A 19497-nucleotide genomic window follows, 5' to 3' on the forward strand; every position below is an offset into this window, starting at 1 on the left:
AAGGGAAAATTGTACCAAGTCAATCAAACAAATAAAGATTACCAGTCATTAAAACTTTTAAATACGAATCGTCAATCAAATTATTTAGAGATCTTCATTTATATTTCTTTTTTAAAGACAGTCCTTGTATCTTGTACTTGTTGAATAATCTTTACTCTTTGATTTACTTTTAAATGAATGAAAACGTCAGTTTAAAAGTATAAATATAAATATGACAACAATACATATTCTAGGAAAGTCTTACATTAAAACTTTTGTTAGCTTAGTTAAGCTTTAATTTGCAGTTTCAAGGATAACTCGTGCATTTAGTTATGACAAAGTATTGACAAGCTTATTATTTGTATCAAGTCTTTAGAACGACCGTAAAAAAATACAAAGTAAATTTAATAACACTTTCTTAAAAGCGTTTGAATAACAGAAAAGCCTTCGATATTTTAATAGAAATACGAGTTAAATTCCAAGACGAAGACGGCAGCAGTCCAATTAAACTTTTCTCAGATAAATTGGTGATTTTGATTGCAATATTAATCTTGCACGATCGGGAGATTTATTTGTAATTGATATTCAATTAATATTGTTTAGTTGGTTGCAGATTGAAAAACACTACAAATATTTTTTTTATTATCAGTTGCAATGCGAAGGTAGTAGTACTTATAACTGTAAATCAGGTAGATGAACAACTACATAATACTAATTACTCTATTTACTTTAGCGGATTTCCCCTATAGAGAAGCTTCAGCGTTAGTGGCAAGGTAACAGCTAGACTTTGGTCAAATTTGCTTTTTGTGTTTTGATGACACCTGAGAACGAAAACAGTACCGTATTGAATATAATTTGTATACGTGTCAGTGAAAGCAATAACTCAAGCCGTTGCGGTCTGATTTTGATAAAGTTTAGCTTTATGTGTGGAACAAGATGAACTGTCATGAGTTATCGGTTAATGGCATTTGGCTATTATGGGGTTATATAATTTGCTTAATATGTTTATTTGAAATATTTGCATACTTAAAATAGAATATATGGTGAAATAAACCAGGCTGAATTTATTAATTTAATGTTGCAAAATTTATTTTTGAGTTTACCAACAACAAATTTAGATTGTTAACCTAACATTTCAGGTAAACCATTCAATTGGAGCGTTTTCACAACACTTAAAACGTACATATGATATATTTATTTGTGGAAATGGAAAGAAGTGAACACCTTTTTTACATCCATTATTTATTTAAATAAACAATTGATCAATGTAACAACAAATAAACTAAATATACTATAGAAATACAACATGAACAAATAAAACACAACAAACCTTTGGTTCCAAAATATCCTAATAACAATAACCATTACCAGAATGCTCTAGTCAAATTTTAGGTAACTTTTAGAGTGATAGTAAACGTATTCGTAAAGGCCTATAAGTGAAAAATGAATGTTTAAACTGTCATTAGACATATTTTTTACGTAAAAAAAAAAACAGTCATTTAATAGAAAAATAGTACATCATAGTCATTAGCAATAAAAATTGTTTGAAAGACAGTTTTTGCTCTACAGGGAAACACACTTTATACAAGAAGTAGCCAAAAATATAAAGACGAAAATGTAGAAAAATATATTTTATGTTGATTAAGTAGTTTTATTAGTTTTTAATTGGTTCACAACATTAAGTTTGGTTAATTTATTACACATACATTATATTAGGGCGTGAAATCACATATATTTTAATACTTATGAGGTATTTGTAGTGATGCAGTGGCGATCGTGCTAGGCCTGAAACAATCATTAGAGATTAATCAGGTTTGGAATAAAGGTTTTGTGATATAAACAGCTGTTTTATTAATTTAGACTAAGTAGGTTTTTTAAATAAAAAGTCAATGAGAATACAAAAATTCATGTATTCGAACTTAATAAAAAAATAATAGTAATAAAAATTGCCAAAATCATTCGTTGTAATGTATTTATCAATTAAAAGAGTTCGCCAAATACGTTGTATTTTAAATGTACGGTATACTGCATTATTAAAACAAAGGCAATGTCTGGCGGACCTTTATGAGTTTGCTGAGGGTTCGTTAAAATATCGGGTAATTGCTGTTGTTAGGTGACTACAAAATTCTGTTATGAAATAGGACTGAGACTCTCATATTTCTGAAGGTCGGTTACAAAAGAGCACGAACACAGAGAGCATGAATGTTGTGTTTGTCACTTTAAAAAAAAAAAACAGGAATAATGAACCAATATTAGTTGTTGGTGAGATCAAGTCAAACCATCCATCACATCACATTGCCTGTTTCACTTGGTATTCTTTGGGTGGCTTGCCCAGAATACCAACAGGATACATAATTGTCTGGGTAGACTAGAGGTTAGGAACTCACCCCTAAACATTCGCTAGTTATATTTAGATTTATTCAGGGCCAATATGCTATTTGTCATTGGGCTACCAATAACCATTCTGTCTAACAATATTTCGACGTTATATAGTGACAAAACCAGGGCTTGGGCCATTCTATTACAAAAATAAGACTCCTGTTTCTGTCAAAAAAATAACCAAATAACCTAGCCAGAAAGATTGTTTGGAAATATTAATACTTACCATTCAGTAGTCACAGTCGGGGATGGATGAGACGCTGAGAGGTATGACCTCTGACCTGGGCGTGGTGGCCCCAGCGGTCACCTGACAGGTGTAAGTGCTAGAGGTACGAGGAGGGAAGTGCTGAAGAGGACGAGGCTTGTGACCAATACACCAGCCGAAGGTACGTTCAAACTCCTTTCTGAACTTGCCTAAACACAAACATTACCTACTGCAGAGTGCGTTATAGGGACGGATAAAATCTTTGACTACTGTTAGTACCTTTTCTTGTTGTAGGTGTAGCCAGTTTTACAGTTGTAATGGATACATTGTTACAGTTACAGATAGTTCAGACCGTAGATAGATACTATTGTAAATCAACATATCTGTTATACACCCTAGTTAGTTAACCAAATTATACTGAATGGAAGACAATGTAAGTGGTTGGAACCATTCTGTCTCACAGTTACACAGTTCTATATATAAGATATATAGAACATAATAGTGTTAGACTATAGCACATCCTGTGAACGGCTCATTTAGCTATCTTCTACTTTTCAACAGCATATAGATTGGATATATACTTCAATATCTGAAGACAATGGTTTACTCGAAAAGTGATCCCTAAGATAAAAAATGAAACCAAAGCATGCTACCATCTACGGATCTAAATGTGAACCATTGATTGTACCTGGATGATTGAGTCATGTAGTCTGACAACTAATTGAGATTGTTGATAGTTTTGCATAGTTTGATTACTAATTGAATATAAAACTGGCTCAAAAGTGCTGATTACTCATGATTAATCATTTCTTCTATACAGAAGCAACGAACCTTTCATTTCAAACATGTCAAGCCCTATTTTAACAAGTCATTTAATAATTTTTTAGCATCATTTAGTACATAGATTGCTTAAAAACCTTCCCTCATAGTTTTAAGGAATACGATGATATAAAGTAGCTCATATAATCTTTCGTTAACATTTTTAAAGACTTCATAAAAAATTACCATTAATATAGATTATAATGGGTACGAACAATACTTTGTCCCATTAAAGCTATTGAAATCATGTGCATTCTGCTTTGCTCTAGAATGCTCCGACCAATTAAGTGCATCGAGTACTAGGGTTTTTGATTATATTTTCAAAACTAATTTTGGATTCATAAGTGTGCCTTATTTTCGTACTGTTTCTGATTTGTTTAAAAGTTGTATGACTTGTATGACCTTTGTATGAATGAAAGAACACATATCACACAATTACTTATTAAGATAGGGATCCAAGGTCCTAAGAGTTTAGTAAATTTAAAAAGATTTCACGCTTTGTCCTAATCATTAGTACATAGTAACAGATAAATTGATGTACACACAATTAAACGTAGGTTGATAAAACGTAGTCAACATTGAGAAAGCACAATTTATTTAACAACTATTAACACTCCATAAACAAGCGGGATAAAAGAGTCAGTCTTTTAAACTTTGAAGCACCAAACAAAAGTAATTACCACTATACTGTAGTTGTCTAATCATGAGTGATATGGTGTACAATTTGAGCTCAAGGTATTAATCAATCAAGGATTTTTACACATCGATTTGAACATGTACATTTAAATAGATACATTTGTACACAATAATTTTACGATAAGATCACTCATATTTTATCCTCCTCTCAAAAGGTTAAAATTTTAAGATACACTCCAAGTAAATTAACTCATCAGACCGTAATACAATACACAATTCTATAAATCCTAAAATTTATTCGATCGACACATGTTTTCAAAACTAGTCTCATTTACATAACATGAAAATATAGCAATATTCTATTTACTTCTCCTGAACACTTTTCCATATGATAAATCAATAATACTCTTCATCAACATGTAACAATAAAAAAACTAACTATTTTGCAATCTAAATTTATCTAATGAACTAGTGCCCTTAAGTATTTTCAAGTAATGAAGGCAAATGCTATGAATTTTGATCGTTAGAATTAGTTTGGATATTATATTATAGCACAGCCTTTGATGGTCTTGCAGCAAAAATATCATTATTCATCTCTAATACTACTACGTTAAGGGAGATAAATTACAATAGGGTATTCACGTTTATTACATTAACTTCACGACAATATAAAACGCCCATGGATGATGTACTACAGTAAATAGCACATTTATTTTATATAAATAAACACCTATTTTAAACACAAATATGTTTTAGTTGTAGTTTATTCAAAAACCAATTTTTTTGTGTCTTAAGTGAGTTCAAAAATGTAATTTAATGGTCAATCTCGTACTGATTACTTTCTTAGTTTGAAATTTGGTTCAAAGCTAGGTAACATTCGTTTTATTAATGAGATTATAAGAAGCTAGCCAACTTTGGAACTTCCTGTAGATACATCTTAAAAGTGCTTTTGTTAGACTAACATAACAATTAGCTAGTTATCTGTCACAATGACCGTATCTTTGATAGAAACGAATAGGCCTACTGTTTGGATAAAACTACTAAACAACCTTTGAGATTCTTAGTCATAAACATGACACATTGGATAACACTATGACAGTGACACTAAGAGGTCAATATGATGAAATACAAATCGAGAATTTACAAAGATGCGTTGTAACGGCTATCACTATCCTAAGATACATTAAAATTATTCGTATTAATTAGTTATAAAACGTGTTAAACTCTAAAATAATAACAAGTAGAAGAATAAAGTAATCCCAGTAATTAATTATGCTACTGTACTTTAAACGTCCAGTCAACTGATCAAGATAAAAAGTTAACTTATTGGTTTTGAGTAATTATTTTTTATAAACAAAAAACAATGTCATATAAACGTTAGTTCCCCGCAGTGTCAGAAATATGATTTCAAAAGGGATCTCAGTATAAAAATATTTAAAATATATCCAAATATATTATTAACTCCTATATACACTCTATCACAAACATTTGAAAATGACTTAAACACACTGATTGATTAAACACATGTAACATTAATACATAATTCAAGACCATAAATGGAACATTGGAAAAGGAACTTAAACACGGAATTCGTGGAAAAGGAAGTTCGTATGAGTTAAGATTAAATATTTACACTTCAAATATGGAACCTGTTTGTGCCAAAAGTCTTTAGAGCTTTGTTGGTTTGCTATGTTCGTGTAATAGAATCTGATGTGAGTTAGAGCAATAACTCAAATGACTATTTCATTAGTTTATTACTTGGCATTCAGTAAAGCAGGTCATCTAAAGGTAGTTGCAGTGTTATTGTAGTCAGTAGCAGGTTATTTTTTTTATAAAATAATAACAGTCAAAGGTAACCACTGATTGATATACACGTTGTGGATTTAGGTATTTATAAGCTTAACTTGTTTCAAGGAGTTAACATAATAAAATTTATGTAAATCCTGTAAATAATTATTAGTTTTTTGGCTTAGTAGTGAAGTAAACCTTTTTGTAGTTAGTCTTAAAATATGAATATCAGTAACAAAACACAACTAGCAAAATAATTTGTAATCTTCAGGTACAGTTTTCATTGGAAAATGTAGTACATATATATACAAAACAATACTCATAAAAGTTTATTTTAAGTAGTATCACTATAATAAATAATTTAGTTAAAACATACAATAAGATATTTACAGCACATAAACCTAGAACTAACTTTAAATATTCCAATAAATAAATAAATAACGTAATTATTAAAACAGCATATATCCTGTACAAAGTTCTTCTGTTTTACAACAAACATAGAGAAAGACTTATTTTGACTAGAAAGTTTACAACAATATCAGGTGTAGTAATGTGATGTGTGCAAGGAAAGTTCTATTTTTTGTATACGAGTTTTGTGGTATTACATACGACCTTTCTATGTAGCACTTTAGTTAATTCTTAAAATAACACTATCGCTATTTATCTTTAAATAATCTGTCACTATAATAAAATTCCACATATTCTTTGTATTTAATTTCTTTGGTAAAACTTTTTTTACAATTGATAACATTAAAATTAATTTGGCTCAAAAACCTTTTAAAACAGTGAGAAACGGCAGATTATTCATTATAAAATCTATATTGGATATGTATAATTGAATGTTTAGTAGTGTGCTCGAAATGATTTTGTTTGTTTGCAAACATTTGTAATGTTGGATTGAAGAGGTTGGGCAAACTTAAATTAGTTTTTCAGAAACAGTTTAACAATATGAGTCTTTACCCTTAACAGGAACATGAAAAACCATAGGATTTGTTTATAATTAATAATTCAGAATCGAGTTATGAACTTCTAAAAAGGTTTGTCTGCAGGGATATTATTACTTGAGTCACGAAACTATTCTGATGACAACATAATTTAGTAAATGTAATAGTCCATTTTATATTGATATACTTACTAACTTGAAAAGCCATTCCAGTATTAAAAACCGTGCAAATCCAACAGACTTTAATGTTTACATATTATTATTAACCACTCGGTCTTTATAATTTATTGGCAGTTATAATTTAGTAATATCCTTTTATTTTAGTTTCTCTGAGTAACTGAGGTTCTCACCCGTTTACCATTTCTGAGTATTACCCAGAAGTTTAGAGATTCTCGGCAACTAACAGTCCTTGAAGGTTTGAAGAGCTCAATAAGCAACATCCCTCGGTGTTTAGAAGTTACGGGTAACTACTGTCCTCGTCAAAGTTGAGGTTCTGAGTAACTATATCTCCGATGTTTAGAAGTGCTGAGTAGCTACAGTCTTCGGGGTTTAGAGGTTCTTGATAAATGCAGTCCTTGTCGAAGTTTAGGTTCTGAGTAACTATATCTCCGATGTTTAGAAGTGCTGAGTAACTACAGTCCTCGGTGTTTAGAAGTTCTTGATAACTACAGGCCGTGTCGAAGTTGAGGTTCTGAGTAACTATATCTCCGATGTTTAGAAGTGCTGAGTAGCTACAGTCTTCGGTGTTTAGAAGTTCTTGATAACTTCAGTCCGTGTCGAAGTTGATGTTCTGAGTAACTATATCGATGTTTAGTAGAGTTGAGTAGCTACGGTTCTTTGTATTAAGACGTTCTTGATAACTACAGTCCTCGTCGTAATTGATGTTCTGAGTTACTATATCTCCCACGTTTAGAAGTGGTGAGTAGCTACAGTCCTCGGTGTTTAGAAATGCTGGGTAACTATTAGCTAGAACTGTCTGTCGTTGTCCCAGGTGATGTGACGCTCTGGTATCCTGTGAGAGACGGTGAACGTGGTGGTCGCCACCCTCCTGGGAGTGTGGTACATGCTGTTATTGTGAGACTCCGAAAACGCGTTGAGATGCTGCATGCCTCCACCAACCAGACCCACGGTCGGACTCTGTCCCCCACATCTCAGAAATGCGCGTTTGTACTCACGGCGGAATTTCCCTACCAACAGACAAAGAAGAGTTACTTAGTTGTGAGGAATAAGAAAACTAAACTGGGCTTTGGTAGAGACATGCAGCATCCTATTTTACATTGAACATAAATTACAATACAACTGATTTAAAACTTATAGTGAACCACTTAACGTCATAGTGTTTACGAGAAGAACAATCGTATATTCCTACTTCAAAAAATTCATTTTTGATATATGATAAAATTATGTTACATAGTATTGAAAATTAGAACACCCTTAAATAATAAAAAATCTGGTTGTATACAACGAAACCAAAAATAAGTCTAACAATTATCGAGTAAATTACAGCTTGGTTCATGAAAGGTGAAAAAGGTCAGAGCTATGAGATTCAAATACATGTTGTTCATGACACTAAGACTTTAAATCTTATCATCTTATACTCGTCAACCAATTTACCATTTACATGTCAGCTACATTGTTTTGATTTTTTAAATGTTAGTGTGATTAAAACAGGATTTTTCAACTATATTTGTTTATTTGATTTATCTAAAATAAAATTAATGTCGTCAGACTGTCATCATGCATAATTTGACAACATATTTATATAGAATCGTGTGGAATCGAGTAATGAATTTCTAAACGTTTGTCTCAGAATACTATTACTTATGTCACACAAAAAATCTGATAAGAAGACATAATGTTTATTATTTGTGTTTATTTAAACATACCACTCATAAAGTTGTAGATGAGCGGGTTGACGGCGGAGTTGGCGTAGCAGAGCCAATGGGACATCATGGCTAGAGCGGCTGTCGTGTCCGTCTGGGGGATGTTGTAGGTGTATCTGTAGCAAACAGCAATATAAATAAAAAACTACTCCTTCGGACAAAATGCTGAAAAGTAAATAAAAACAAACAAGGTAAAACGATAATGACAACATTTTGGGAACAGATTTAATGCTCAGAGGTTTTATCAAATTTGTTTTTTACTTATTTTGTATTTAATCTGAAAATATGTATAAATTAAAAAGAAATGTGTTATAATACACTTGTTAAAGCTCGTTGTACTGTATGCTCATCTGGGTGACAAATAAATCCCCGCAAACCAACTCTCTCTAAATAAATCTCTCGGTTAAAGTGGCGAACCACTCAGAGAATTGCCTCTGGTGGAATCTCTATTAAAGTGAGGATTGTCTTATTTTGTTGGACAAGCATTTTGTTTTTTCATTGTACATTCAAAGTTAAAGAATTCTTTCAACATGTTGGCAAAGGTCAAACAAAGTTTTGCCGTTTCTTTTATTGTATATAAAAAATAAATAATTAAACGAAAAAAGTCTTGCTTATCTTTGTCGATTGCATCTTTATTTCACATATTTTTTAGAAATAAATAAACAATTATCGCATAGGCCTACTTCAAATAAAAAAGTATCATTATTATCTATAAGTATCATTAATATCTGTGCAGTCTCGAATAATTTTTAACATCATCAAAAAATTAATTAAACCATAACACTGATAAGACATAATTTGGCCTTATCAAATTGGGACGTCAATTGGCATCGTTACATGTCGAAGAATGTGCCAAAGCCCATCATGTGTCTTCTTCTTCAATTGGTTTAAAAGAAAATGTGTTAAATGGCCTCAAATAAATACAATAAATCAATAAGACTCATATATCTTGCTTCATTCACTCGACGACTGCCCTGCTAAGGAACCAAAACGTGTTTTTATAAATAATTTAAAATTACTTTTGGAAATTCATATAAATAAGTAAAAATGCTAATGGCATAAAAACAAACTAAATTTTGTACGACTGCTTACCTAAGTAGAGAAAGTAGATGCACAGGGAAGTAGCAGACGGCGAACATGATGACTACCGCCACCAACATCTTAGCAGCCTTCCTACGAGACCTCAGCTGGCCTTGGGTCGTGGTGTTGGCGAGAGTCAGCCTCCGCTTGTTCAGAGCTGAAAATATTGTGAAAACAACAAATATAAGGAATGTAGAAATAGATAAATTCACCTCAGGAAGACTCATTGTGTAAGAACAACGAACAAAGTTGAAGCAACGATGATGTACTCAATTAACTGTTGTGAATTCAATTTAGACAATTTTTTTCTGTACAATACTATTTTCAATAAAAAAAAAACAATCATGTCTGAAAATTACCAAGTAAGTAGGTTGATTTTTAAAAGAAGATATAAACCTTTAAACATTATTTATACTGAGGGTATTGCTTAATGTATATTTTGTATACGACAGAAGGGGACCGATCTGAAATTGAACATATATAGTATGTAAAATAGTATCAAAAGCAAATCATTACAAATACAAATAGTATTTTGTACACAATCTTTCAATTGTATTCTATTTTCAGATTTTTACTCTGCAGGCTTTATCTGAATACTCTTTTTGAATACAGTACAGTAGTTTTTCAAAGTTATTTTTAAGTTTTTCTACAAACTTTGTAGAAATTTAACCCATTCTCGATCCTAAAGGTAGATGTTAAAATACCTTGTAATCAGTTTCACTCACAGTTAGTGCAAGCAATGTTGGTCTGAGTGTGAATGTTGACAGTTTCTGAGTGACCGGGTATGTTGTCCGACTTCCACAACACTCTGACGATCTGCCAGTAGGCTACTGACATGAACAGTAGTGGGAACGTGTACAGCAGAACTATCTTGAGGGTGTTGAACGTCATCTCAGCCTGGTAGGACCACGAGGGAACACACTGGGTGAAGTAGATTACGTCCACCTTCAGCTCCTTCTTGACTGTAGTCAGCACTATCAGCTCCGGTATGTCTATGGGTTAGCACACGATTAAATCAAACATACGTGTAAATTGACCAATATATTGTGGTTTGATCACTATTGCAAGTAAACGTGTCAGAATTTATTGTTCATCATATCTCTAGAAGTGTAGGTATCATCTGAAGTATATTTTCTATTTTTTTATAGAGTAACATTAAAATACGAATGTTAACATTAAAATATACTGAAGTATATTTTCTATTTTTTTATAGAGTAACATTAAAATACGAAATTAGGTTGAACATAATACTATAATGACTTTCCGACCTACATATCAACAAAAAATACAGCAACATTTATTTTTACACAAAATCTTTCGAATTTGATAATGTTACCAGAAAACACTATGCCAATTTTCAGCAATTAATGCAAATTAGGCAAATGTGTAATGTTTATTCGGCTATGTTAAATGTTGCTGTATGTGGATAGTAACCATGTTGACCATGCAAAAACATTTTCTGTTAAGGCAATATTTGGATTCACACTATGCAATATGCTCATGAAACAACTAACCAATGAAAGGTTTTCATGACCTCTTAATTATACTTAATTATTACTTAAAATATTACTTGAATATAAAAAACAATAAATTCATTTAAAGCGTTACAAACAATGTATAACTCTTATGCTGTATTATGATCTAGACAACCTAAACACTCTAAATGCCTACCAAACATGAGAGCCAGCAGCCAAATGATGAATATAGCAGTTTTTGCCCTGCTCGTGGTAGACTTGAACTTGAGTGGGAAGCAGATGGCGTACCATCGATCTACTGAGATAAAAGTCAAAGTCAACACTGACACAGCCACTGACACCGTCTGGAACAGAGAAAATTCCTTATATAGGCCTTACAAGGAACCTTTTACAAGGAAGACATTTAAATGCGTATGCGACTAACACCTTCATAGTACATGACGCGTTCATGTTCCAGGAGGACTTAACTAGGCCTATATAACGATTTTTTTTTAAGTGTCGTACTCGTAGATCCAAATAGTTATTACAAATAAAAGCAAAATTTGGATGCTTAACATTTTCTGTTATATGTGTACCAAATTGAAGTGAAATATATACATTCTTTCAGAAGATGAAAGCCATAGTTCTGAATAATGTTTATGAACATGTTTCGTCTTCTTTAAAAATAAAGTGTAAACAAGTCAAATCTACCATTTTCAGAATAGGATATCTTTATAATATGAAACTAATTAAGACTTAAATGATGTAGTTTGGCTATAGATTTTCAATTCATATTTGCTGTTAGCCGTATAAGGATTCTTATGTAAGCAATTATTATTGTCTTTAATTATACTAGATGTTACGATTTCTAAATTCAAATAGAGTGTAGATACAGTATTCACCAAAAGAAATAGAAAAATAGTTTTTGAAATAAATTAAAAAGTTAATGAAGCATAAAAGATTGGAGAAAACGTGTAATATATATAACATCTAGAGTCTGATAAGTATGCATTTATCAATTAAGAGGTAATCAATTTATTAGATACTGTATAAGCAATATACAACTCAATGTAAGAACAAAGGAGGGGTGAGAGTGATAGTAACGGTTAGATCTTACAGTTTTGGGACATATCCAAGTGGATATATTTACTGTTATACTCCAACCAACCATTTTACTGATATAATTAGTTTTCGTCTCATAATTCTATACTTTAGTTTTTAAGTAGACTTTGTGTTTAATTTTAGCATTTCACAAAGTAATATGCTAACTGTCTGGACGATATAAAATACTTTAATAAATAAATAAAAATTCAAATCAATCAGCTTATTAGTTAAACATATAAGGTCTATTAAACAACAAAACTAATCCTTAAAGTACCTCTATTTGTCACAATGGTCATCCTAACTTAAGAACTGAAACTAATATGTGAATGAAAGAGCTTTACTTCAGCTATATTTAGTGTTTCATAAACAATGTCAGTTTATGTGAACATACATTTTGCTGTAAATTGAGCAACTTGTCAACATGTTGTTGATGTTGTGGAGGACGTGATGGAATGGTCAACACTCATAAAATGTGTCATGTGTTAGGAACAAAAGTGCTTTCCCATAAATATCTCAAGCGGTTATGCAGCCATAAACATTGTCGACAATGTAACTTGTTTCTGACTCTATTATGGCAGCCTAGAATATCGCATCACCCTTTATCCTTCTGTATCTGTATAATTTATTTTAATCCAAGCCACACATACTACATGAATAATATAATTTAATCACAAGCTTTATACTGTACATATTTTCAATCCTTAAAGCCATATTTTATTTTTTTTATTGTTCCTATTAAAACAATACGAAATTTGAGTTAATTTATTCTACTGTGGTTATTGTAAGTAGCAATTTTATTCCTACACTAGCTGTACCTGCGGACTTTGCCCCGTTTAACTTCTTAATTTTCAAGATGAGCTCGTTCACATGGCTCAATCACGTCCTGGTTAAAGTTCGATCGCTACGCTCACTCACCTTTAGGTTGGAGCTCGTTCGCTACGCTCACTCACCTTTTAGTTGCAAATTAGCTGTTGTCATAAATAAAAAAAAAATAATAGTGCTGCACCCAGTTGGTAATCCTCATAACTTTAATGCTATTGAACATCATAACAGAACCAACTTGTTTAATTGAAACAGCTGTTAAGATTCATTAATTCCTTTTAAATATGAAAAATCATAAGGTTAACACGTGAAACTCCAGAGCCACTGGGGTGGAGCCTGAAAGCCCGATCAGAATAAAAACTACTTAGTTCTTCTGTTTAATGCCCAAAGAATCGGTGTACCGAATTTCAGCCTCCTAGGTAAATGGGAAGTGGGAGAATTAGTGGTGAGTGAGTGTGCCAGTGAGTCAGTGAGGGCTTTGCCTTTTATAAGTATAGATTTAAAGTGAAAATCGTATATTTTTGATATTGAATAACTTTAAAACGAAAGATACTTAATACAACAATAAACACGATAGTTTCTACAAAAAAAAAACGTAAAATGAAATTCCTTGTTACAATTCTAAGATTTTAATATGTCAGTAAACACAGTATAAATCTCAACAAAAACAATTCGTAGAAAAGTAGAGCCAGTAGCAGCCCTAATAAAATATTAAAGGGAAAGAACAAAGTCACGTTTCTTTGAGTTTGTGCTGAGCATCAAGTAAAGGAAAAATACATTATGCTGGGTTAAATAATATAATAAATAGATGAGGTTGTTTTACAAAGACAAACATTTAAATGAGTTAATTATTTATTTTAAATTAATACAACTTTTAGGCTCAAATTTGAGGTTTTATGGATAAAATTACTCTCAGAAGGTATTATTATTCAACAAGAGAGAGAGGGTACGCTATGTTAATTTGAATTTTTTATGAAAAACTTATTTTTATGATTAGATATTCAATTATGATATGGCAAATAAATGTTGCCATTCTAAAGCATAATTACCATCGTATGTGTGGCAGAACAATCTAAGCAGTTATAAGGACGGTCGTTGCTTACAATTTAATGTAATGAGTTTAGGCTGCTTTGTTCCGATGGAAATATAAAGAAAAGTAAATTTAATAACTCTAAGCACCTACAAAACCTTGATTAGCCACTTTGTACAAAAGCTTGCAAAACAAATTTGATATATTAACTTATTGTAAGATATTTTAAGCTTTAGTTAATTAACTCGTATTGTTAGATACATCCTTTAGCTTGGTTCGCTAAATAGACATTGTCCTACCCATCAAATCATTACATTTAAAGAGAGCAAACAGAACTGTTGTCATTTTGTTTGTATATATCGTAATATTATAGTGAGAGTTGACTCGTGCGCAGACTGCGATAGGGTTCAACATATGTTTTAATGCAAACAAAGTCAATAATGCAGTTCACCGTTCAATGATTGTGTTTATTTTATATAACGTGAATAAAACTATTCGTTTACATTACATTATATAATATTGTTTAAAAGGTTATATCATAAAGAAAGAGTGACTTACCTTCCTAAATCGAGTTATAATTATCGAAAAAAACAATAGTCATTTCAATATTCGTTTTCATAACCCGTCGGTCCCATGTTTGCAATCTGATTGTGTTAAAACGTTCAACTAAATGATTAGCTGCTAATTTCAATACAAATTTTGAACCGTTATAAAGAAAGTAAGTTATTATCACTGGATCGTTAAATATGAACTTTATAAATAGATCATACGCTAGAGGGACGAAGCCCAAAAAATTCACTTTTCGTCATTTGTCCATCTACTAGCTTTAAAATGATAACACAATAAAAAAATCAGATTTAATAGAGCGAGTAAAAAATGGATGTTAAAGATAAAACCCCTTATTGTATTGAGTATATTAACTAATTATTATGATACTGCTGCTTTATGTTGAAAATTTGAAGTAAGTACAATGAAATCAATGTGTACTAACTCTTATTACTTAAAATAATTAAAAACAGCATTGAAAATCTGCTGGTCACTGACCTACTTTCATTCAGTCAACGTCTTCTAAAAGAGTTTGGATGATAGGGGCTATTTTAAACTCTTTGAATTGAGATCTAAACGTGGTGTAAATATTTTCCTAACCAGCTAGATGATGTCAGCCTCAATTCGGAGTTGAAAGAACTACTGGTATTTAACAGTGTGAACAAATGAACATACACCTTATAGGTTTTGATTTCACCAACCTATTTTGAGGTACCTTTATTCAAACTATAAATAACTAATAACGGTTATAAGCCATTTTAAATTATCCTAAGCTGTAATTTAATGATATGAGATGTTTATCAATCGATTGTGATCAATTAATCCCCATAATTATTCTTAACTAAACGTCTAGTTAAAGATGGCCATAATGGAGCCGTTTGTCACTTTTTCGCCGACAGTGGCCAGTCGTGTCATCTGTAACAGTAACATAGATCTGTAGATGTGACTTTTCAAATAAAAACTTTATTTCTTTTGGCCCAAAAATAATTAACCAGCATTTATAGTATAGATACATTTATCACTACTTTGATGTTATGTTGAAGGTATCATTACCTTACGATCATTCCCTCCCTTTCAACTAATTATAATTTTTTAATATGACGGTTTTAGATTTTTATGATAACAAAATTTAATTTAAGGGACGAAATGTACAAAATTTCATTTTGGAATAAAATAACTTAATAAATACTTTTACCTAAATTTTGTGGTCCAATTATTAATATCCAAGAGATATTAACAACATAAAATCAAGTTATAGCTAACCCCTGATGTTTGCCATTTTGGAACAAGTTTCAGCAATTGAGAATCAACCTTTATTTTTTATTTAAAAAATAATAAACGATGTCATTGCATACACGTAGGCATTAAACCAAGACTTTTCTAGACCAGACAGCACTAATAATAACTCTATGGTTAATCGATTTTTCATGAGGAAAAATTTGTTCTATTTTATTACCACCCTTCCTAAAAAAAACTTTAATTTCATAGATAATTATCTAAAAATAGGCACAGCAGTCCTAAAATAAAAATTCCAGTAAAAGTTTCTTAACTGAAATGTATATATATATATATTTAATGTTTCATTAAAAACATTCAAAAAAAATTAATCTGACCAAACAAAACGCTTAAGCAATGGCTTATAAATGTAACAAAGTGCGCATACATACAACTATTTATTTTAAGAGAGAATTTTTCGGCAAGTTAGTGAAACCTGTCAACATGTTATGTGATCAATGTGTACTACATAAAAGAACAAACAGCATTTCGTTAATGTATCAAGAAGTACAGCTCCACTAAGTGATAGCTGGTACATAAATATATTTTTTATTTATTTTATTTATTTCCCATCGGCATAGACATCCGAAGCGTATGGATATACAATATATATGTGTGTGGATGGAGTTGTCACTTGAACAATGAAAAAGCATTACAACTTGAAATGACAGAAAACAAAATAGTAAATAGTTGTAACAAATAGTGAACAGTAACAATATAAATAGCAAGAAAAAATATTTACAATACAAGTATTTACAAATTACAAATAAACAGTTAGATGGCAACAGGCAAGTGCATGAGTGAGATCAAGTAGTGAGTGAGGTAAGTATATGAGTGAGATCAAAGAAAACAGCGTATATTGACATGTTTTCATTAGAAAAGCCTTTAATCTCGTTATTTTAATGTCAGCAAATATTATGTGTAAAGAGAATTATCAAAACTATTATATGTACATACGCATTAAAAACGCATTAATTGTAGCAGTTACAAATTTAGGTCATTGAGATCAAAGAAAACAGCGTATATTGACATGTTTTCATTAGAAAAGCCTTTAATCTCGTTATTTTAATGTCAGCAAATATTATGTGTAAAGAGAATTATCAAAACTATTATATGTACATACGCATTAAAAACGCATTAATTGTAGCAGTTACAAATTTAGGTCATTAATAAATATAAAGCGAATTTTACTGTACATTGTAACAATTCAAATAGTTAAATGTATAAATTTACAACCGATTTTTTGTACGAGAGCGAACAAATACTATCAGATGTCACAGGCAAGATTATACATCTTGCGGTCAGCCAAGGTATACTTTCTCTGTCCAGAAAACATCACATAACACTCCAGATTTAAACCTTCATAACGAAAAAGAAGAGTAAATTTAACATCATAACATTAGTAGGACTGTTCATTAAAATCTTTAGGGTTAACATTTGATTATTATAGAGTTGTCAGTAGTTAAGCACGCAACGAGGTACAGACGGGTTATTTTTAACTGTTTAAAATCAATACTTTCGTTCTCACAACACAGCCTAAACATTTATATTAGCAGTTGAGTCTTGTTTGGTTGTACAAGACCAAACAAGTCTACTTAGAATGCCTTGATTTGACGAGCTAATATTCAATCCAACCGTACCCCATTTAGTTCAAATATTACACACAGTATTTTCAAATTTAAGTCTGTTTAACGAGCCAACTATTTATTAAGCATGATAAATATTGATCGATTTTAGCATAATCATTGATTTTCAATGGTAAGTACAAGTACTGAAGTAAAATGAGAATAACTGTGTTTAATATAATTTTTTAATGTAGGAAACCAAATTTAATATGCTTAAGAGGTTTGAATTTGTGATATATTTATATGTACCCAATTTCTTAATATTTTTAAATTTTCTTTGTGATCCCACGGAAGCAAGGGTTCAAATATTAATATAATCATTCTATAACCTCAGCCTTTAATTATAAACTTATTTTACTGTATAGTACATAAAGGTGTATGATAAAACTCTTATTAGACCTATAAATTGGATGTTATTCTATGTTTGAAAAAATGTAAATAAAGTTAGCTATGTTTGAGTTATGACATAAAATAGTGCATCCACTTAATTCTTAGTAAAATAGTACTCGAAGCCCTTCTTTTAATATCACATCTTTACTGCCTACAAAGATTATAATGTGAGAATTTTAACTATAACTATCATTTATTGGTTTAGTCGTATGAATTGAATATAACACTTGATTTCCTTTGTTTACATAAACCCCTTTAAATATCTTATTTACTGTTTTTTTCAGTTTACCAATTCATTACTTGTGTACCAGTTTTACAAATTTGATTTGTATCAACAGATATATTGTTATGAAAATTATATTGTTGATACTACAATAATGCAACTATGATACAACTTAATTAGAACAAAACACTGTTGTTGATCTGTTGAATAATCGCTTGTTTTGGTGATTAAAATATGAAAATTACATTTTATAAGGGTTTTATTGAAGGCTTGGATTCATCAACGAAGTGTCTGCTTTCAACACAGGAAGAACAAAGGCGGTTTTTGTTGTGTATTGTGAGTGAAACCAGACAGCACTTCACAGATTCATCCCTGAGAAAGAAGCTGTTGAATTTCATGTTTTGGAGTGTGTTTTGGCAACGTTTCATTTTTGTTGGGAACGCGGGTAAGACAAATGGATAATATTGGTGAGTTGTTGAGCTAAACCAATACTATTTAAAATATAATTCAATGAATAAATATATTACTTCCCACCACAGTAACTTGTGAACCATTAGTCTGGTTAAATGGAGGATACTAATTAAATGGTTTAACTGTATACTATACCATACGGTAGTTGTAAACTAAGTTTGCACGGCTATGAGCCAAGCCTATATGCAATTCCATTTAACCGTTATATCCTTAATAGTTATCTCCGTTCGTTTTTTGTAAGAAATCTTCAATTTTTTTAGAGCTTACAGTTATGTGAGCATCTCCTAATTAAATAAATTGCATTTTATCATTTAGTCATGGCTATATAAAAACCGCTATGATCAGTCCATACAAAAATGTGTACAGTATCGTTTTGTCATATTTAATGGTTTTACCTTTTTGGACACAAAGGATGTTTGAACAAGTGTTGATCCAACGAAAAATCATTAGTGTTACCTTTTCTGAATGAACTTACCTGGAAGTATAAAACGATTTTGCACAACGCAAGTCCCATGAACCAAGTCTCTGTTACATCCCAGATGACAGTTGGTGGCAGGCAGAACAAGATGACCATGAAATCTGCCACGGCCAGGTTGACGATGAAGTAGTTGGTAACCGTGCGCATCGTGGGATTGCTGAACAAATGTAGATTATAATATTTAAATTGTAGGCCCGGTTTAAAAATATTAACATTAGAACCCATCATTTTGGCCAGTTTTGTTTTGTTGGTGGCACACAACTATATTGTTTAATACTTTTCAAATGAAAATGTCAAAAGTATTGTTTGGATGAATGTTGCATACCTTGAGAAATTCTCTTAGAGCCCTAAATTCAAATTAAGTTTC

At 31.1% G+C, this 19497-nt stretch overlaps 1 protein-coding gene across 3 annotated transcripts in view; it reads right to left on the minus strand.

The window, feature by feature from the left end:
- Positions 1–1256: 1256 nt before the first annotated feature.
- Positions 1257–19497, minus strand: part of LOC128994714 (orexin receptor type 2-like) — a 252608-nt gene continuing 234367 nt past the window's right edge. For 2 of the 3 annotated variants that reach the window (XM_054419448.1, XM_054419449.1), the window contains exons 4-9: positions 19128–19287; positions 11384–11531; positions 10438–10704; positions 9725–9869; positions 8636–8748; positions 7629–7936 (exon numbers count right to left, since the gene is read on the minus strand). In XM_054419448.1, coding sequence (XP_054275423.1) covers positions 7716–7936; positions 8636–8748; positions 9725–9869; positions 10438–10704; positions 11384–11531; positions 19128–19287 — 1054 coding nt within the window. In that variant the 3' untranslated portion in view covers positions 7629–7715. Of the gene's footprint in view, positions 1765–2584; positions 2773–7628; positions 7937–8635; positions 8749–9724; positions 9870–10437; positions 10705–11383; positions 11532–19127; positions 19288–19497 lie in introns of those variants that run through there. The other variant, XM_054419450.1, reaches the window with a different exon arrangement.

Source organism: Macrosteles quadrilineatus, unplaced genomic scaffold (assembly GCF_028750875.1).
Source record: "Macrosteles quadrilineatus isolate MER2022 unplaced genomic scaffold, UCM_ALF_1.0 Scaffold_5__1_contigs__length_97177068, whole genome shotgun sequence".
Lineage (NCBI taxonomy): Eukaryota > Metazoa > Arthropoda > Insecta > Hemiptera > Cicadellidae > Macrosteles > Macrosteles quadrilineatus.